Genomic DNA, 22,531 nt, shown 5'->3' with positions numbered 1-22,531 from the left:
TCCTGATGTTTTACTATGGTGTGCCTTGTTTCAAGTTATTTTTCACTTAGTTTGCTGGGTTCTTGGTATTGCCTTAAGTCTGAAAACTCATGTATTTCGATTCTGAAAATTATCTTTCATAATCTCTTCTATTTACTCTATTCTTTCTGGAACTCCCAGTAGATGTATGATAGAATAACAGTATCAAGCCTCTGAAATTTATTCCTTATTATCCATTTATTTATCTTTTTCTTCTACCTCTGGGAGATTCTCTCTACTTTATCTTCTAACCCTTGGACTGAATATTTTCTTCCAGTTATCATATTTTTAATTTCTATGAGCTCTTCTTATTGTCTGAATGTTCTTTTAAAAATTGTGTCCTATTCTTTATTCATGGATTCAGTATGTTTTTATATCTTGCTAAGGATATTGTAGTGCAAATATTTTTTATTTTGTCCTTTCCATTATTTATGTTCCCGAAGAGTTCCTTCCTTCTGTTTGGACAGTTTTATGTCCTTCTTGAAGGTTCATGGGCATTGGCCCACTTCGCTTACTGATGGGCTTTATTGTAGGGCAACTGGGTGACCAGCCAGCATCTTTCCTGGGGACTGCCAGGTTATCACTATAGCTCTTGTCTTAAGGAGCAATTCACTGTCTGTCTTGGGCTATCAATTCTTGCAGGCTCTTTAGAGCTGAACAGGCCAGGAAGAGCCTTTGTTAGCTCACAGTTCAATGTGTAGACTTTTACTTAATTCTCTGGGCACCTTTCAATATTTTCATTCCAACATCCACTGCAAAGTGTAGATGTGGGGACCTGAGTGTCTATGTGTGACTTATTACACAGGTTTTCAACCGAATCCCCTGCTTCTAGCTCTCACCTGTCTCTCACCTTTGACAATACTTGGAGCCTCCAATTTTTCTATGTTCTGGAAGGCAAGCACCTAAATATCAAATTCCTCCACTCTGATAATTCAGTTGTCACATGTGCATAGGTTGACATCTTTTTTCCCCTGCTCCACAATGTCTCCTTTCCCATTTCCTTTGTCCTTGCTAGTTACACCATTTGCCCTTGTTTACCCTGATTCTATGGGTATTTCAAATGAATTAGAAATAGAAGCATGTGTGTAATCTGACATCTTTGACAAAGTATTTTTTACTAATTTAAATAATTTATCAATCAATTGCTGTCCTTTGTTTTTCATATTTACCTATTCAATGACTAGTGATTGGCAGAAAAATACCTTTTCCATCGAAATTCGATTGTGGGATGACCTAGACTGCTCAGCAATATACAACCTACCAGATAATTCTGTTTTGAAATATTTTCTTCCTTTCTGTAATACCACCCCCCTTACAGATACTTGTTCTTTTAAAAAAGTTACTTTCTTTTTTATGTTTAATTTTTATTGTATTTTTGGGGTGACGTGAGTTAATAAACTTACATAGTTTTCTTTTTTATGAGCTATTTAATTAATTTATTTCTTTTTAAAGATTTTATTTATTTACTTTTAGACAGAGGGCAAGGGAGAGAGAAAGGGGGGAAGAAACATCAATGTGTGGTTGTGTCTCATGTGCCACCAACTGGGGACCTGGCCTGCAACCCAGGCATGTGCCCTGGCTGGGAATTGAACCTGTGACCCTTTGGTTCACAGGCCAGTGCTCAATCCACTGAGCCACACCAGCCAGGGAAAATTACATAGTTTTATTTTTTTAAATATATTTTATTAATTATGCCATTACAGATGTTCTATTTCCCCCCTTCATTCCCCTCCACCCTGCACACCCCCTCCCCCACCATTCCCCCCCTTTAGTTTATGACCACGTGTCTCAAGTTCTTTAGATTCTATATTTCCCATACTATTCTTGCCCTCCCCTCTATCTATTTTCTACCTACCATCTATGCTACTTATTTTTTATACCTTCTCCCCCCTTCTCCTTCTCCCACTCCCCTGTTGCTAACCCTGCACGTGATCTTCATTTCTGTGGTTCTGCTCCTGATCTAGCTGTCCTTTTAGTTTGCTTTAGTTTTAGGTGTGGTTCTTAATACCTGTGAGTTTGCTGTCCTTTCACTGTTCATCTTTTTTATCTTCTTTTTCTTAGGTAAGTCCCTTTAACATTTCATATAATAAGGGCTTGGAGATGATGAACTCCTTGAATTTGATCTTATCTGAGAAGCACTTTATCTGTCCTTCCATTCTAAATGAAAGTTTTGCTGGATAGAGTAATCTTGGTTGTAGGTCTTTGGATTTCATGACTTGGAATACCTCTTTCCAGCCCCTTCTTGCCTGTAAGGTCTCTTTTGAGAAATCTGCTGACAGTCTGATGGGGACTCTTTTGTAGGTGACTGTCCCCTTATCTCTTGCTGCTTCTAGGATTCTCTCTTTCATTTTAATCTTGGCTAATGTAATTATGATGTGCCTTGGTGTATTTCTTCTTGGGTCCAGCTTCTTTAGGACTCTCTGAGCTTCCTGGATTTCCTGGAAGTCTATTTCCTTTGCCAGATTGGGGAAATTCTCCTTTATTATTTGTTCAAATAAGTTTTCCAGTGGTGGCTGTTCCTTTCCCCCTTCTGGTACCCCTATAATTCGGATGTTGGAGCATTTAAAGATGTCCTGGAGGTTCCTAAGTCTCTTCTCATTTTTTTAGAATTCTTGTTTTTTCATATTTTCCTGTTTGGCCATTATTTTCTTCCTTCTGGTCCACTCCATTGATTTGAGTCCCAGTTTCCTCTTCATCACTATTGGTTTTCTGTGCAATTCCCTTCATTTTAATTAGTTTAGCCTTCATATGTTCCTCTAATTTGCGACTAAAATCAACCAGTTCTGTGAGCATCCTGATTACCAGTGTTTTGAACTGTGCATCTGAAAGTTTGCCTATTTCTTCATTGCTTAGATTTATGGGCTCTGGGGCTTTGAGATCTTCTTGAGCCATTTTTGGTCTGTCCGAGCTTGTTAAGTATGAGGAGCGGAGCCTTAGGTGTTCACCAGGGTGGGGCTGCCCAGGTTGCTGGGTTGTGATGCGTATGTGGGGGTGGGGTCAGAGTGGGGAAATGGTGGCCCCCTCTACTGCCTCTCACTGCTGGGGCCTGCTCGGTCCCATCGTCTCACTGCCCACTCCCTCACTGGTCTATCTGCGCATGATTGCGGAACCACAGTCAACCCGCTGCCCTGCACCCTTGCTGGGTACGACGGTCGCTCACTGGTTCCACCCATTGCAACCCTGCGCCTGGATTCCGCGTGCCTGAGTCTGTCTGACTGAGTTTTCCTGTGCAACCCTGTTCCACCAGCTGCTGGCTTCGCCCCTCTTACCGGTGAGGCTGAAGAATTTGTTGTTATCAGACTTCCAAAAAGTTCAATTTTCTGTGTTCTGGCTGTGTTTTCTGTTGCTAATATTTTATTGTCTCTCAACTTGGTTGTGGGAGAAAGCATGGCGTCTTCACCTATGCCTCCATCTTGGTGGAAGTCCCACTTGAAAAATATAGTTTTCAAGTATATTCTACAATACATCATTTGTAAACCGTAGTATATGTTCACCACCCAGAGTCAAATCTCCTCCTGTCTTTCCTGCACTGTTTATCTCCCCTTTAACATCTTCTAACTCCCCTACCTCCTTTACCTGCTACTAATCACCAGACTGCTGTCTGTGTCTACGATTTTTTTTTTTTGCTTAATCCCTTCACCATTTTCACCCAGCTGGCCAAGCCCCCTCCCCTCTGACAGCTGTCAATTTGTTCTCTGTATCCATGAGTGTATTTCTATTTTGTCAGCTTATTTATTTATTTTTTCATTAGATTTCACTATAAGTAAAATCAGATGGTACTTGTCTTTCTTTGACTGGCTTATTTCACTTAGCATAATACTCTCTAGGTCCATCCCTGCTGTTGCAAAATACAAGATTTCCTTCTTTTTTTATGGCTAAATAATATTCTGTTATATAAATGTATTACAGCATTTTTATCCATCATGTACTGATGGGCACTTGGGCTGCTTCCAAATCTTGGCTATTGTAAATAACACTGCAGTGAACACAGAGGTGTATATATCCTTTCAAATTAGTAGTTCAGGTTTCTTCGGGTATATTCCCAGAAGTGGAATCATTGGGTCATAAGGCAGTTGACCCATACTATTGGTCAATTGCCTATGGAGGAAAACTTTTGAGGAAACTCCATACTGTTTTTCATAGTGGCTGCACCAATCTGCATTCCCACCAACATTGCATGAGGTTTTCCTTTCCTCCACATCCTCATCAACATTTGTTGTTTGTTGATTTATTGATGATAGCCAATCTGACAGATGTGAAGTGATATTTAATTGTGGTTTTAATTGGCATTTCTCTGATGATTAGTGATGTTGAGCATCTTTTAATGTCTATTGGCCATCTGTATATCCTCTTTGGAAAAATGTCTATTCAGGTCCTCAGCCCATTTTTTAGTTAAATATTTTGGTTTTTTGGTGTTGAGTTGTGTAAGTTCTTTGTAAATTCTAGATATTAACCTCTTATCAGATGTATCATTGGTGAATATGTCCTCTCATTCAGTGGGTTGTCTTTTTGTTTTGTTGATGATTTCCTTTGCTGTGCAAAAGTTTTACTTTGATGTAGTCCCATTTGTTTATTTTTTCTTTTGTTTCCCTTACCTGAGGAGATATGTCAGAGAAAAAATATTGCTACAAGAAATATCTGACATTTTATTGCCTATGTTTACTTCTAGGCTTTTGATGGCTTTGAGTCTAACATTTAAGTCTTTAATTCATTTTGAGTTTATTTTTATGTATGGTATAAATTGGCAGTCTAGTTTCATTTTTTTGCATGTATTGGTCCAGTTTTCACAACGCTATTTATTGAATAAACTAGCTTTATCCCATTGTGTGTTCTTGTTTCCTTTGTCAAGTATTAATTGACCATAAAGGTGCAAATTAATTTCTGGGCTCTGTATTCCATTCCATTTATCTATGTCTGTTTTTATGCCAGTACCATACTGTTTTAATTACTATGTTCTTGTAATATAGTTTGATATTGGGTAGTGTGTATTTCCAAATTTATTCTTCTTTCTCAGGATTGCTGTTACTATTTGGAGGTCTCTTGTCTTTCCCTATAAATTTCTGGATTATTTGTTTTAGGTTCTGTAAAATACACCATTGGTATTTTTATAGAAATTTTGTTGAATTTATAGATTTTTTGGGTAGTGTGGGCATTTTAATGATGTTAATTCTTCCTATCCATAAACATGGTATATGCTTCCACTTATTTGTATCTTCTTTAATTTCTTTCTTCAGTGTACCATAATTTTCAGAGTATATGTCTTTTATATCCTTGATTAAATTTATTCCTAGGTATTTTATTATGGTTTTTTGTTTTTTTTTTTTTTTTTTTTTTTTTATTTTTTTTTTTAATATATATATATATTATTTTATTATATATATTTCTTGCATTATATAAACATAAACATGAGATGTCCATTTGTCTATCTCACAAGCATCACAACTTTAACATGATCAGACTTCCCTTTAATTCCATTCCATTCCATTATTATGTCTGCAATTATTATGTCTCCATCCCCCAGGTGTTTAAATAAAAAATCTGAGAGTCATTCTTGACCATTTCTCTTCCTTGCTGTCCCTATACCCAACATAAAGTTGGGTATAGGGACAGAAACCTTAAAGTAATTCTTGACACACCTTGTTTCCTTATTCTCCTCCAAATCATTGCAATAGCCAGTCTTGCTAATCTTGGCATAAAATATAGCATGTATCTTTTCAGAAGGTTAACAGGTCAAAGAGAAATTTGAAATGGCATTCTAGTGAAAACCCATTGAGGCTAAATCCTGAAGATTTCTTCACAGTATTACTTTGCATGGATTAACTGCATTCATTTCCTGTAGCTTTGTCAGTCCAGCTGGGCTGAATGTCAGTTAATTTCTGTTTCCCATGTCAGATGCTGGGCCCCTTTGCTCCTCTCTCTGTTCTCACCTCTGCCTCTGAATCTGTCTTTCTCTATCATTGGGATGTTGGTGCCCAAGTGGCTATGGAAAACTGTCCTAAACCTGACTTAAGGTTTTTATTTAGTAGATTCAGTAGATTTGATAAATCAGACACCTGGAAAATGTACAACTCAGCCAAATGATCATTAGGGGATGTGATTTTTTGATCATTGATGATTTGATGATTAACTTTTGGGAAATTAGAGAAGGGAATAAATTTTTGGCCAGCTGACCATGAGGCTGTTGGAGCCATTATCACCTTTGCTTATATTGAGTCATTATCACCTCTAATTGATCTCCCCACATTCATTCTGGTATCCCTCACACTAACTAAATCCATTCTCAAAACGGCAATCTCAGTGAAAAGCATGCTGATAGCTTTCACTGTAGTCAGAATGAATCCAACAGTGGCTTACAAGGCTGGATAGACTTGCCCTGTCCACTTTGCTCTAAGAACAATTTCTGTTAATTCTTAAAACCAAGTCTTCAAACACCCAATATTTTTCCTGCGAAATGCCTTCACACATGCTGCTCATTCTGCCTGAAATGCATTTCCTCTCATTCTTTACCTGCCTCCTCCTTTAGGTCACAGCTCAAATCTCATTTCCTTAAAGAGTTTTTAAAAATATTTTATTTATTTTTAGACAAAGGAAGAGAGGGAGAAAGAAAGGGAGAGAAACATCAGTTGCCTCTCCCATGGCCCCTACTGGATCTGGCCTGGAACCCAAGCATGTACCCTGACTGGGAATCAAACCAGAGACCCTTTGGTTCATAGGCCATTGCTCAGTCCACTGAGTCATATCAGCCAGGGCTAAAAAAGTTTTTTTTGGTTTTTTGTTTTGGTGATTTACCTACTTAAATTAGGTCTCCCTGTGATTATCTCATAGGGCCCTATATTTTCCTTCCTAGTGTTTAACACCATTTGTAATTAAAATTTTATATGTACTTTTATTTGCTTTATGTCTCTCTTCCTAATCAGAGAGTTAGTTCTATGAGGACAGGCAGGGCTGGGCAGATGCTTGATAAACAAGTGTGACTACATGCATAAATTACTGAGATGTTCTTAAATTCTTATGTCACATATCAAAATCACACAAATGCAGAGGAATTCGGTGTTTCATGGTCTGTTACCAACAGAATGTGAATTTGTTGTCAAGAGCCTTCATTATAACAATGCCAACTTTTCACAGAGTGACTGAGTAACCCAGCCAGTCCCCACCTGGACTGATATGCAAAACAATATCACCATATTCTGCTACTACTATCTCAGGAGCTTTTTAAGGCTTACATTTTCTGAAGAATTATTTTAGACAGGTAACATTTATTGGAATGATATAAAAACTATAAATTTACAATCATGATGAAATTAAACAGAGAAAAAGTCAAGCAATTGTTTGAGGAGATGGTAATAAGAGAAACAAACAAATAAATAGATCCTACTGACCTTGAGGGAGCTGCAGCACCCCAGTGCTTATGCCTGAGACCAAGTCACCTAGCACGTACTCTTTGAATTTGTATGCTGGCAGCCATTTAGTGATGGGTAAGAACATATAGATGATATTTCTTATTTTCTTAGGTGTACATCTGGGAGGACAAAGAAAGAGAAGAAAATGAGGAACATTTCTGTAGATTTCAAACCGAGGGATTTCCCTTCCTTATATCCTGGAACGATAAGGAAAACATTCACCACTGGAGCTGAGAATAACCTTGTCATTCTGCAGAGATCAGAGACAAGGAGAATGGCTTCTTGCAATTCTGTGTTGTTGGGAACATCTAAACTGACTCCATAATAATGCTCTACAACTGACCTTGAAAAATAAGAAAAATTCAGCTTCAGATTAATAGAGATAACCCAGAAGCTATTTTTTCAGATGAGATTGGGCACGTTAAGGGTGGTATGGCTGTAGACCTAGAAGCTGTCTTTTAATCCTCACCTGAAGATATTTTTATTGGTTTTAGAGAAAGAGGAAGGAGAGGAGGGGAGGGAGTAGGGGAGAGAGAAACATCCACCAGTTGTCTCCCATATGTGCCTCAACTGGAGATTGAACTTGCAAACTAGGTATCTGCCCCTAACTGGGTATCGAACTTGCAACCTTTTGGTGCATGGGTAGACACTCCAACCAACAGAACCACCCAGCCAGGGGCAGGAGCTATTATTTTAATAGATGAAATCCTTACTGTAGTTTCTGTGTTGGTACAAAAGAGAAGTAGGGATATTATTTACTGATTGAGTTAATTTTTTAATATGGAACCACTGACCAGCATATGCCCATTTAGTTTTCTCTTCCTTATAAAATAAAGGAGATTTATACACAATTCTGAGCTTTATTAATATGTATCCATTGCTTTAGGGTCTTTGATTAGGTAAACTCAAAACACCATTTGTCAATGGAGTGTAGTAGCTGAATCTATTATGTCTGGTTTTCTTGGTTAGGTGGAACACCAAGCTGATAAAACCAAGGCCTTGCATTTAATCCCTATGTGGTTCAATTAACTTTGATACATAGACCATGTTCTGGGCCTTGGCCAGTCCTTTGGCCAGACTATACCAATAATCAAAGATATCACTGAGTAAGAGTATAAATAGATGAGTTCCATTGCCACTCAGAAAATCTTAAGTCCTCCTTGTGACAAGGAAGCAATTCATTCCATTCAAAATATAACACATTATTGCAGCACAGATAGTATCATGGTATTTTAGTGGTTAAGAGTAACTGGTAACTGGATGAAGGAAGATTTCGAAAACAAAACGTGAGGCATCTGTGGCAAGAGCAATGAATTTGAGTGAAACAAACTAGATTTGATACATCATTTAGAAAATTGAGATATTAATAATAGCTACACTTATAAAGTGCTTGCCATATGCCTAACCTCTAGCAACTCTATGATGTAAGTATCATTACTCTCATTTTACAGAGCAGGAAACTCAAGCATACAGCTGGTAGGTGGTTGGGACTAGGATTAAAGCTCATAGAGCCAGTGTATACATTTTTCCCCTCTCCTGGTGATTGTACCTTGAGCACAGGGCCACTATGAAGCTTGAATAAACATGGAACACAGAAGGTGTGGGCGCAAGGGTTCAGGAGGCAGTTAACCAAATGGTTTGTTTTTGAAGTTTGGGAGCTATCAATAGGCACACGTGTATCAACATTCCCTGGCCAGCCACATGGCTGTGTAAGTGTCTCCAAAATTAAGAGTCATAGGACACTGAGGGACCTCAGTTTGGGGACTTAGATTCAGGTTGTTGCTGAATGGGGTAGAAGTCAAGGGTAGAAAAAAAGAGAGTGGTTGGAGCATTCTGAGACACAAAGGGAAGAGGTGGATATTTTGAAGGTGGTAGAGAATCGGAAAGCAGGTTATTTATATAAATTTTTACACACACATTCCCCAAGGCATAGTAAGAATTTAATAAATATGGTGAAATACATAATAAAGCCTGTGCTTGATCAAATATCTATCACTGTCTGAACCCCGTGGACAGTTCTGCAAACCATGAGTGCTCACCATTCATTTTTTTGTGCATTTCACCAGATTTTCCTTACACATTTATCTTGCTTCGTTCATAAGTGAATGAATGACAGTAATAAAGGAAACAGGTTAAAACACAACATACGTGAATGCTTGTTTCAGCTTATCCCCAATGGAATCTGGAATCTTGTCCTTCTTGTGCAGCCTCTCCTGGAGGACCAGATGACTGAAGACTGGCCTGTCCACACAGAACCTCTGGGTTGCTGCAAGGATTTCATTCTCTTCAGTATGATCCATAGTACTCAGAAATTATTCACCAACAGCATGAGACAAGCATTTCCCGAGTGTCACTAGGGAGAAAATAAAAACTCTACTTCAGATGCCAAAATCCAACTGATGTCTGTTCTTGAGCATCTCTTCCTTGTGGTCTTCTAAGTCCTTCTGAAAACGTCTCCATCTTTGGATACCTTGAAGCATCTAACATGGTGATCTGTATGTAGTAGGCACTAATAGGTGAAATCAAATCAATAAAAATCAAATTGCCCACAGGGCAATCAGTGGGTAATATGCATACTTTTAACAAAACTTATATTAAATTCTAGCTAAATATTACAGTCATTTGGATCCTGCTCCAGAGGAATTGCAAATCAAGCCAACTCTGACCACTTTTGTGTCAAGAAAACAGAAAAAGGGGCAAGGTCAGTTCTTAAATTGACTCCAAGATTTTGAAGGTATTAGCCTTCTTTCTAATTCTGTATTCACATTTGATTATTCCTTAAATTAAATTATGGTGCAGAGGTGTGGCTTATATGTCTTCATGGGGGACATATTATAATATGTTTTAAAGTTGAATATGTTGATGTGTAAGTCTGTTAAAATGGTTGATCATTTTTTTGTTACATGATAAATACTACTTACATGAGCAAAATAAACGACTAAGAATAAAAATCCAATATGTTTGCACACATGGACATGTGTATAAGAATGTTCACTATAGCTTTATGATCATAAAAAATTTGGGAAACACCCAAATATCTACCTGTATGCAATAAAAAATATTTTGGTATGGTAATAAATTGAATGTTATGTAGTAGTTAAAACAAATGAACTAAATCTTTGTCATCATCAATAAATCTCAAATGCTTAATTTCAATAAAAATGCAAGGCACAGATGGATATTTTGAGGATACAGTTATTCAAAGTATAAAAACTTATAATCAATAATAGATGTTGTTTATAGACATACATGCAAGTAGGAAATGTTTCGGAGCATGCATGACAATGCTAGACACTAAGGTGAGGATACTGCTACCTTTGGGGAGAAGGGGAGTGAAGCTCAGAAGAAACAGGGAGCTTCAACAAACTGCATCTTCAAAGTTTCAGTTTGTAAAAAATTGAATTGGCACAAAGAGAGCAAAATGTTAAGATGTGGTTAAACTGTGTGGTAAGGAAACTGGTGTTTGTTACATGACCCTTTGTCTGTCTATTTGAACAGTATACCTGATAATAAAAAATTAAGTGCACAACAACGTCTAAAGCCATTGTTCCCAACCAAAGCACATTAACAGAAGAGGAGTTGGGGGCGAGTGTGAGTTACCAGTTGGGTGCCTATGTGGTGACCACCAGAGCCTGGGGGTTTCCAGTGTTGGTTAATACAACTCCTTATGGTGAAAAGTTAGGTTTTCACCAAACTGAAATTACATTCATGATGAAATCAGGCTCTTGTGACCAACCACAGAACACTGGAGAACATCTATTATGCAAAAATAAATGCTTATGTCCAGGGAAGCTGAAAATTCAGAAATCTAACATAAAAAATAATTCTAGCAGCAAATGCAACCAAGAACCAATTAGAATGATATGAAAAAATTAGTCTGGAGGAAGAGGATTTTAGTGGCAGAATCTGACAAATGAAGATTGTATGTCTTTTGTTTTAGGCTAGCAAAGCTGGTTGGCCTTCTCTCATCTACTATGGCCACTCTAGGAACATCATAATATCTAGGAATAACTGGGCTGATGTGTGTGAGTGGAGTTTGACACATGGCAACACTGCCACTCTGCCTTGTACCTGTCCTCAAGTCCTCCAAAACATTAAGTGATGGTGTAGTAGAATTGTTTGTAACTAAGGAACTATGCCAGGCTTAGCGTTCCGTTCTCTCTAAGATAGAAATGAAGATCTCAAGGAGGGTTAGCAACAGGGGAGTGGGAGGAGAAGGGGGGAGAAGGTACAGAAAATAAGTAGCATAGATGGTAGATAGAAAATAGATGGGGGGCAAGAATAGTATGGGAAATATAGAATCTAAAGAACTTGAGACACATGGTCATAAACTAAAGGGGGGGTAATGGTGGGAACAGGGGGGTAGGGTGGAGGGGAATGAAGAGGGGGAATAGAACAACTGTAATGGCATAATCAATAAAAAATAAATTAATAACAAAATAAATAAATAAAAGCATAATATAATAAAAGAAAGAAATGCCATTTCTTTACCTTCACTCTCCCTCCATTGACCCCACCCCCTTATATTGTATCTTTCAAAAGCCTGGTTTTATCTTCTGCTTCTTTGAAGGCTCCCCTCACCTCTACTCCCCCACAGACTGTGTCTATAGTCTTTACTTTGTATAATTTTCTATTTTCTCCCGCTCTGTTATCGGTCTGTTCTTCCAGATTTTAAATTCCTTGAGGCAATACCATATCCTAAATTCCCAGAGTCTAGCTCAGTCCTTGTCTCTTTGTAGGTACTCAGGAATTGCTGAATGAATGAAATGTTTGGGTTGGTGCCTCATAATTGTTGGTAATGTATGTCAGGTTTCCTCTCTGTTATATCACGGAGCAGAAGATTAAGTCTATTGTAAACACTTTTACTGTATTTTTTTTCAAGACACTTTCTCCTTGGACTTCTTCTGTCCTATTTTAGAAAGGTCATTTCTTCCTTTATACAGACACTCAAAGAGAAAAAAGACCAGGTAGATCTGAGGGAGGCCTAATAAGAACCAGACTCTAGTTTGTTTTTTTTTTTTCCCAAGTTGCAAAAACTTGGTTTCACCAATGATTTTACTGCTACCACACATGACTCTTGTCAATGGGATGAATTGTGATGACCAAAGCTGGCGGCTCATGACAATGGTCTGGGGAAAGGTTTCAAGTGCTGGTGTCGGGGCCTCACTCTGAATTTCCTGAATCAGGATTTCCATGGGTGGGGGCTGGGCAGTGGGCATTCACTCCATGTGGCTGTGGGCATGCATCAGTGTACCCAGGTGTGGCAGCATTTTCTGAAGATTTCAGAACAACAAAATAAGTTTACACTGAAGTCTAGCAGAGAAAGTAAAATATTTCTAAGATATTAGACATCCTTGTCCTTGTTCCCCAAAGTTCTTTGGAACTTCAACAGGAATTCCTCATTTATACCCATTTAGTCTGAAGGCCATTTGTTAACCCCTCATTTCTCTTCCACCTAGAACCTCTCAAAATTCCTTTGATTTCATTAGGTAAGTCAGTTAGATGCATGGGTTTGTTGTTGTTGTGTGTCTTTGTTTTAATCCTCACTTGAGGATATATTCATTAATTTGAGAGAGAGAGGAAGGGAGAGAGGGGTAAAGAGAAAGCTGGGGTGCAGGAGAGAGAGAGATCCTTTTGTTGCCTCCCAAATGCATTTCAATAGGGGATCAAACCTGCAACCTAGGTATGTGCCCTTACTGGGAATGGAAACAACCCTTTTGTGTACAGAACAAGGCTCCAGCCACCTGTGCCACGCAGCCAGAGTAGATACATGTTTTGAAAGTCCCCTAGAAAATTCAGATGATCGGGTAGGTGAGCATTTGATGTATATAAAAATACTGGCTTTTAACTCTGCCTGAACTCAGTATCTTTTATAAAACAACAATGTCTGGGTTGTACACCAGGCTAATTAGAGCAGAGCCTCTAGCAGGGGATGTCAGAAAATATTTTAAAAAGCCCTGGTCAGGTAACTCAGTTGGTTGGAGCATCACCCTGTACACCAAGAAGATTGCGGTTTCTATCCCCAGTCAGAGAAATTAAGGAGGCAACAGATTGATGTTTCTCACATGGATGTCTCTCTCTCCCCCTTCCTCTCTCTCTAAAATCAATAAACATATATCCTTGGGTGAGGATTTTTTTAAAAAAGCATCCTGAGATTATTCTTTTTTTGGAAAAAATTTTATTTATTTACTTTCAGAGAGAGGGAGAGAAATATCAATGTGTGGTTGCATCTCACACATCCCTTTCTGGGGACCTGTCCCGCAACCCAGGCATGTACCCTAGACTAGGAATGGAATGGGTAACCCTTTGGTTCATAGGCCAGCACTCAATCCACTGAGCCACACCAGGGAAGATGATTCTATTGAGAGTTAAGAACCATTTATTTATAACCTGAGACAGAAAAATATACATGAAAAAGACATGAGGAAATCACACACAAAAAACCTGAAAACCAAAGCTAGTTATACACTTTAGAAAATTAATAATGAATCAGTGACATGATTAAAACCAGACGAAATCCTTATAAAGAGGTGATCTTTATAATATATGATGTGCTTTAATATAACGTAATAAATATAGTAAGTTTTAATATAATGTGCTTAATGATAATAAATTGTGAAGAGTAGTTTGAAATATTAGGGCATGATTTAGCAGTAAAAATGGCTTTTTGAATTTCCCGTTTTCATTTAAGAAAGTGCTTCTCAGCCCTGGCTGTACATTGGTGTCACCAGGCAGCTTTAACTACTATTAATGCCGACTCCACAGCCAGGGATTCTGATTTAGTTGGTCGGGGAGGCAATCAGGGATGGAGAGCATGAAAGCTCTTCAGGGGATTGTAATGGGCAGCCATGGTTCAAAACCACTGACTTAAATAAGGATGGTGCTATAAAAACCCACACCCATCCACCTACCTGCCCAACCAAACAACAAGAAGAAATTAACTAGTGTGGAAATAAATTGTGTGCAATGCATTATATCATTGCCTTTGCTTGTATGTAGCTTTGAAATATATAATAAAAAATTGCAAAAGAGAAAATACCTAGCTTAGGTTTCTCAGGCAAAGTCATTTCTATTCTTATATTCTCACAACTAAAGGGAGTTGTGTGTAGGTGGGCATGCAACATCCACTACACTTCATGCAAAAGCAGTATTAGTTGTTCATTTTCTCACCTACAAAGTGAGGGGGTTAAATTAGGAGCAAATCTTGAAGAAATTTAGACTGCAAAGCAGTAGATGGACTTAGAAAAACATTAGGGTATCTACCCTCTGTAGGGCTATAAATTAAAATACAGGATGTCTAGTTAAATTTGAATGTCAGTAAACAACAAATAATGTTTTAAGTATATTCCAAATATTGCATGGGACATGCTTATATTAAAATTTTATTCTTTATCTCAACTTTAGTTGGGTATCTTAGTATTTTTTTTGTAAATCAGGCAAGAGAGGGGATTCTCAAATATTTTTGAAGTGTTGGGACCCTGGCTATAGTCTGTTTGACAGTTGAAAGATGTCTTAAGTGGAAAAGGAAAGGACTGCTGGAGGAGAGAGGACTAGAAAGGCAAAGGGCATATTATAACGAAAGGCTGTTCTTTTGGGGAACTTCTAATACTCATCAGCAGCAGTTAGATAATTAAAGCTTTGAAGGTTATTAATAGCCACCTTATCAAAATAAGAGACGCCATGCAACCAAGGACCAACACAAGGAGATCAAATGACCAGACCATTACCTGGCAGATGATGAGCTTCCAGAGTGCTGATTGAAATTATAAGTCACCAAGTGGTAAAGTAAAACAAACCCTCACATGAGAAAAGTCACCTCTGAGATGGCTTAAAGGGAAAAACTTTCTGGCAGGTCCTTCAACAAACATACTAATGAAAGAAAAGCAAACAGACTGAGAGGTTCAAGCCCTATTTTCCACAGTTATAAAAGAAGAGGTTTAGAACATCTTTTATCATAGATTTCTAGATCTGAAAGTAATCTTGGAAATCACCCAATTTAACTCCCTCACTTTGTAGGTGAGAAAATGAACTACACTACACTCACTCTGGGGTAAGTGCTTTGTCCAAAAATATTCTCAAAATGCAAAATTTGTTTGCCATTAAAAATTCATCAAATTTAAAAGGCACAGATATTTATAAGTAAAAATTACAACAATATATAAAATAGTCATGGAAATGTAAAGTACAGCATAGAGAATACAGTCAATAACATTGTAATAACTATGTATGGTGCCAGGCAGGTACTAGACTTATTGGAGAGATCACTTCATATGGAATACAAATGTCTAATCATGGATTGTACACCTGAAAGAAATATAATATTGTATGTCGACTGCAACTGGAAAACTAAAAAAAATCATAACAAAGCAGCGATATTTTAACTTCAAACTAAAAACAAGAATTAGTTTCTTGGCAACAATGAAGATTCACCGATTTTGTGGAAGATGCTCCAAATTGGAGGTCAGGGTCAGGGTCTATCCCTGCTGCTGCATCCTAAGCACCTGAGCCATTTTGTTGAGATGACAGGATTAATTAGATCAGGAGTTTCCACACTTGGAAGCATGTCAGCATCACCTGGGGAGCTTGAAACCCCAGGTTTCCAGGGCCTTTCAAGATTCTGATTTAGTAATTCTGGAATTGGTATTTTTTAAAGCCGATGGCGTGAGACTGATGAACAACCTGTTGGGAAACCAGACTGTGAGCTCTATAAGAACAGAAACCCAACACTGTTGACTTCTGTATAGCAACTGCTACTTAAGGCTCAAAAATGCTTGTTGAATGAGCATGGAAGAATAACTTGCCTCTCTGCGTCTTAGTTTCCTCACCTGTAAATGATATTTCCTGATAACATTCTGAGACTAGCATTGGACAAGTTTGTTTAAAATGCCAGTTAAATGTTTGTGCTTAAATAGCTAGAATGGACTCAGTGGTCTGAAACTAAGAATGACTCCCCCAGCCCACTCCTTACACACACACACACACACACACACACACACACACAGTTCACTAGTGTTTTTTTTTGTTTGTTTGAAGTTTGATGGTAAGTATTCTTCATGGTGAACTGGAGGTATCAGAAGAGAGACAGTCTCAGTTAAGGTATCGATCCATCTATTCAAAGTAATCAAGTTGCATATTTTCTAACTCTAATGATGCATATGCTAACCTTGTAATCCAAGTATGCAGCACAGGCCCAAACGTACTATACATTTATCTATGCACATCAGCATTAACACCTAACAAAAATAAGTGTTATTTATTATAAAACTTTTCTGCACTTCCCAGAGCAACAGAACACACACTTTTTGATAATATATGTAGCATACAGAAAAATCTCTATAATTATAGTCCAGAAAATCAGTTTTTCACTTATGAATTTATGAGCCTTTTCCTGAAAAGCAATTTGAAAAAGGTGCTTCCTCTTCTCCATACTTCTAGAACTCTTGGCATAACTAGAATATATTGTCTGCTTTTCCTTATAATAATCATTGATTAACTGCAGTTAACCAGTATGTAGGAAGATCCAAAGGCCCTAAAATCTATGTAAGCTATCCTAAATGTAGACTGTAAGCTCTGTGAGGGCAGCACCATGGTCTCCGAACACCCAGCACACAGCCTGGTGTGCAGGAGGCTCCCAGACACTTGTTAACTGAATGCTCTCTGAGTGTCTTTGAGTGGTAGGGACCAAGGTGGCCAAAGTATTTAGGCTGGGCCTCTGCCCATCCTTTACCTCTTATATTTGTCCTCTTCCCCTTAAATTCCTCTGCAAAAGGATTATTAGATTAGCATCCAGAGGAGCAACATCATGTGGTAGGCTTTGGTTTCAGAAGGAATGTGTTTGGCTGCTGTATGTTAATAGCTGTGTGTTTTTTGCAAGGTCCGTAAGCATTCTGTCCCTTTGTTTGCTTATTTGTAAATGGCAGTTGTGAATATAGGCTGTGGAGTCACACAGACCTCAGTTCCAGTTCTGGTTCTGCCATTATGATAGGACACCTGGGAGGTTATTTGACCTTTCTGAGTAGGGACACCATAAGCCCTGGTTTATACTTGCTGTTCTCAGAGTAATTATTACTTCCAAAAGTATGCTGGATTAGAAAATAAACTGCAGGTTTCCTTCAAATTCTTTAGCTCTAATACTGAGACAAAAATGAAACCTCCTTATAGATCTGTAAGGAATGGATTGGAAAATGTGGCTAAAGTACTCATGATGGGGCCTGGCACACAGTAACTCCTCAATAAATGTGTGTATTGTTATTACTTCTGTGGGTAGGGTACCTAGTTTCCTTCCACCTCAGGTTGCTTATTTGAGAATGGGGGTAATAATATTCCTTTATTTTTATTTGTCTTTTTGAATCACTAACATGGTTCAAAAATGCATGAAAAGAATGAAAATGAAGTCTCACTTCCCCATGGCTGGGAGGCAGCCACGGTGTCAGTTTCCAGTGTGTTTTTCCAGAGATATTTTATAAACGAGCACATGTGAGTAGACTCATTCTCCCATGAAAGGCATCATGAAATAACTCCTCCATACCTTGCATTTTTCACTTAGTATTTCTTGGTGATCTTTCCATATCAGTGCAGAAGGGCTTCCTCATTCTTTTACTGTTTAAACAGCTGCATAGCATGCCACTGTATGACTGATCCCTAACTTGTCTAGCCAGTCCTCACAGTGCTGCACTGAGGATTACTGCAAGAATTATAAAGCCCTTAGAAAAGGATACTTAATATTTACTATTACCTTTTTAATCAATCCCACACTTATTTCCTTTTACCTGTTCCATTTCTCAAGCCCTTGTGCCTCCATTTATTCACTTGCTCAATACTAAACTACTGACTTTCCACGTTTGGCTGTAACATTCCAATGAGCTATGATACATGTCCTCAGAAGAGTTGTCATTTGACGTCTCTGCAGAAATCTACATCCTTTCTAGGGCTTCTTCCAGGTGGATGGAGGCATATTAAGTGATATGAACATGGAAAATTTGGGGGATAGGAGGCAGAAATTGTTGTCAAGGAAATATCAACATTTGGAACCAAGATCAAGGGTCTTTTATATATAAATCATACTACATTTTTCCTCCTTGCTATAAAAGTAATATATGAACACCATAAAAATTAGAAATTTTTCTATTTTTCTCATGCATGATATAATATATTAAGTGTACTTATAAATGCACATATTTGTACATATATAATGTATATTTATGTGGTTCAAATAACGTTTTAATAGTTTTATATTAATTTTTTAGTTAACATTATATAGTTGCATTATACTATATATGTACATGTGTGTGTACATATATGTGTGTATATATAAAAATATATATATCATGATTTAGTTAACCATCTTCCTTATCATTAGACACTTATCCAACCCAATTGCTATTTTTGCTATTATAAGTGGGATTTTGTTTTTTGATCCGTGTGAGTTTATATGTGCAATGGTATTAAAAACTAGTTCATATTTAAACAATGTTAATGCTCACTTCACTGGGTAACAGACAGAGTATGTGAAAACTACAAATTCACTTAAAATAATATGAATGGTAGACATTTATGTAAGTTTCTTATTTATACACAATAATAGGTAAACATAATTATAGCAGTAATATTTATTGAGACTGTGCAATTAAAAAACATAGCATCTCTGCAAGGTCAAAATTATATGCATTTTCAGGTGAAGAATCTGTGGCTCCCATGGAGTGATAATGGCTGAGACTGGAATTTAGGTGTTCTCACTTCATAAACTGTACTCTAAGGCTCTGTTGCCTCATTAACTGTATATGAGATTATGTCAAAATATTTATTGAATTTATCTATTTTTTGTTAATTATAGGCATGTATTCCCACTCTTCATGACTTGTTTTCAAAGCATGGTGATCTTAACAAAATTAGAAGCAAGACTACAGGTCAAGGAAGGCTTCAGAAAGGATAGTGGATTTGAAGTGGCTCTCAGATAATGAGTAGAAGGCAAAAGTGAAGGCATGTGATTCTAAACAGAAAAAGGAAAAGTAAAAATTAATAGGAAATGTGCATGGAATACCAAAAACACCCCAAAGCACTGTGTTTTGGGTGGTTCCAGGACATGAAACTGCAGAGGTCGAACAGGACCCGATCAAGGGTACAGGTTCCCATCGTAAGCCATATGCTCTAGTGTGACTATATTCCCCTCCTCCTTTGTCCTGTGTAGAACTACTGATCAAAACCCCAGTGCCATGCAAAAATGATTCACTTCAACTAAAGAAATTGAATCCCTTCTAGCACTAATTTGTTGTGACTCTGTAAGTTGATAAATTACAAGATTTATTTTCCAGCTAGGAACACTTGAAAGATCACTAATGCACTCAAGATATATGCCTCTAGAATCTTCTTTAGGGTAAAAAGCTCAGTAATTCAAATTGATACTTAAGTCTGAATGACAGATATTTTAATAAGAAAAAGTTCTCTGCTTTAAGTGAAAATAAAAGGAGAATGTATTGGTTTACGAGTCATTTCTTTTTCTAAAATAATACCTTTAGTCAAAATAATACAGATATGATAAACTTGCAAGTATTATGGAAGGGCTAATTGGAAATAAAAACTTGTTTATTCTTCTCATTTCTCCCCAATTCTAGTTCTATTTCCTGAAGCAATTGCTTTCTTAAAATCATCTTTGTTTTCAGTTCTTCTGGTGAGTTTACTTTTAACTCTAAATCAGCTGTTAGTATTTTGGGTGGGACTTGTGTGGAACTGTTCTGAGCATTTAGCATTTCTGTACCTGAAACCAAGTGCTGGTCATTTAGTTAACTCTCCTCGAGGACCGAGCACTACAGCTCTGAATAACACAATTACATGGCTATTTTTGATATCAAATTTAGATATTACCTTTGAATGTTTACCATGAAAAATGAATATTTAAGTCTCCTTATTACCTATCATTTTTGTGAGACATTACTATTTTAATTTGTTTAGTTATATATCCAATACAGGCTAATTCATTTTCTCTATTCTCTCCTAGAATTTCTATTAGATACATATCGGGACTTGTCATTATATCATTGTGTTTTTTAACCTCTGACATTTTAAATCTTTTTATCTCGATGGGCTGATTCCAGGGAGTTTTCTCAGATTTGGGTTGAAGTTTACTAATCTACACTGGCCTCTAATATGTTGTTTAGTCAGCACATTAATTTAAAAAGATTCGGAGACTTCCAGCCAAGATGGAGGTGTAGGTAGATACACTTTGCCTCCTTGCACAACCAAAAGAAGGACAACAGCAAATTTAAAAACAAAAAACAACCAGAACTGATAGAAAATCAAACTGTTTGGAAGTCTGACAACCAGAGTTAAAGAAGAAACTTTTGTCCAGACTAGAAGGAGGGTGGAGACAGGCAGCCAGGGAGGAGTGGACTTGCAGCAAGGCAGCCACTGAAGACCAGGCAGGCAAGGCAGTAGCAGCTGGCTGACCACATGGAACACCTTTTGCATGTGGATAAACCCAGAGGAACAAGTGGGGAGGAAGAGAGACTGCACAACCCAGGGTTCCAGTGCTGAAAAAGAAAGCCTTAAAAACTCTGACTGTAAAAGTCTGTGGGGGTTGTAGTGTCGGAAGAGACTCCTAGACTCACAGGAGAATTCATGGGAGAAACCCACAGGCTCTGAGAATGTACAGAAACCCATCCACCCAGGAATCAGCACCAGAATGGCTCAATTTGCTTGTGGGCAGTGGTGGAAGTGACTGAAAGCTGGCAGAGGGCCTAGCAAGTGGCATTGTTTCCTCTCTGACCCCTCCCCCACATACAGCAAGGTGGATTGCTCCATCCTGGTGAACATCTAAGGCTCTGCTCCTTAAAATGCAACAGGTGTGCCAAGACAAGAAATATGGCCCAGATGAAAGAATAGATTAAAGGACAAAAAATAGAACTAAGTAATGAAGATACAGCCAACCTATCAGATACACAGTTCAAACCACTAGTAATTAGGATGATCACAGAAATGGTTGAGTATGGGTACAAAATGGAGAAAAAAGTGAAGGTTAGGCAAAGTGAAATAAACAAAAATATACAGGGAACCAACAGTGAAAAGAAGGAAACCAGATTCAAATCAATTTGGAACAGAAGGAGTAAATAAACATTCAACCAGAACAGAATGAAAAAACAAGAATTCAAAAAAATTAGAAGAGGCTTAGCAACCTCCAGGACAACTTTAAATGTCCCAACATCCTAAATATAGGGGTGCCAGAAGGAGAACAGGAAGAGCAATAAATTGAAAACTTATTTGAAAAAATAATGGAGAACTTCCCTAATCTGGCAAATGAAATAGACTTCCAGGAAGTCCAGGAAGCTCAGAGAGTCCCAAAGAAGTTGGACCCAAGGAGGAACACACCAAAGCACATCATAATTACATTACCCAAGATTAAGGATAAGGAGAGAATCTTAGAAGCAGCAATAGAAAAGGAGACAAATTACCTACAAAGCAGTTCCCATAAGACTATCAGCTGATTTCTCAAAAGAAACTTTGCAGGCAAGAAGGGGCTGGAAAGTAGTATTCAAAATCCTGAAAGGCAAGGACCTACATCCAAGATTGCTTTATCCAGCAAAGCTTTCATTTAGAATGGAAAGGCAGATTAAGTGACCTTCCCAGATAAGGTCAAGTTAAGGGAGTTCATCATCACCAAGCCTTTATTATATGAAATGTTAAAGAGATTTATCTAAGAAAAAGAAGATCATAAAAACTATGAATGGTAAAATAACAACAAACTCACAACTATCAACAACTGAAATGAAAAAACAAACAAAACAAAAACAAAAATAAACTAAACAAACAACTAGAACAGGAACAGAGCCGCAAAAGTGGAGATCACCCGGAAGGTTATCAGTGGGGAGGTGGAGAGGGTGGAATGGGAGAAAAGGTACACGGAATAAGAAGCATAATTGGTAGGTACAAAATAGACAGGGGGGATGTTAGGAAATGGAGAAGCCAAAGAACCTATATGAATGACCCATGGATTTGAATTAAGGGGGGAATGATGATGAGAGGAGTGGTATAGGTGGAGGGGAATAAAGAAGAGAAAAAACGGGACACCTGTAATAGCATAATCAATAAAATCTACTTAAAAATAAAAATATTCAATG

The 22,531-nt window shown here is 37.7% G+C and overlaps 1 protein-coding gene across 2 annotated transcripts in view; it reads right to left on the bottom strand.

Moving 5' to 3' along the window:
* Nucleotides 1–22,531, bottom strand: part of SLC26A5 (solute carrier family 26 member 5) — a 60,764-nt gene that overhangs the window by 25,830 nt on the left and 12,403 nt on the right. For both annotated transcript variants that reach the window (XM_037167711.2, XM_037167712.2), the window contains 2 exons: nt 9,570–9,774; nt 7,401–7,540 (listed from right to left, as the gene is read on the bottom strand). In XM_037167711.2, the coding sequence (XP_037023606.1) occupies nt 7,401–7,540; nt 9,570–9,721 (292 nt within the window). In that variant the 5' untranslated portion in view covers nt 9,722–9,774. The remainder of the gene's footprint in view (nt 1–7,400; nt 7,541–9,569; nt 9,775–22,531) is intronic.

The sequence above is a fragment of the Artibeus jamaicensis genome, unplaced genomic scaffold (assembly GCF_021234435.1).
Source record: "Artibeus jamaicensis isolate MK-2021 breed Jamaican fruit bat unplaced genomic scaffold, CSHL_Jam_final contig_518, whole genome shotgun sequence".
NCBI lineage: Eukaryota > Metazoa > Chordata > Mammalia > Chiroptera > Phyllostomidae > Artibeus > Artibeus jamaicensis.
This window is presented reverse-complemented; position numbering and strand designations above follow the sequence as displayed.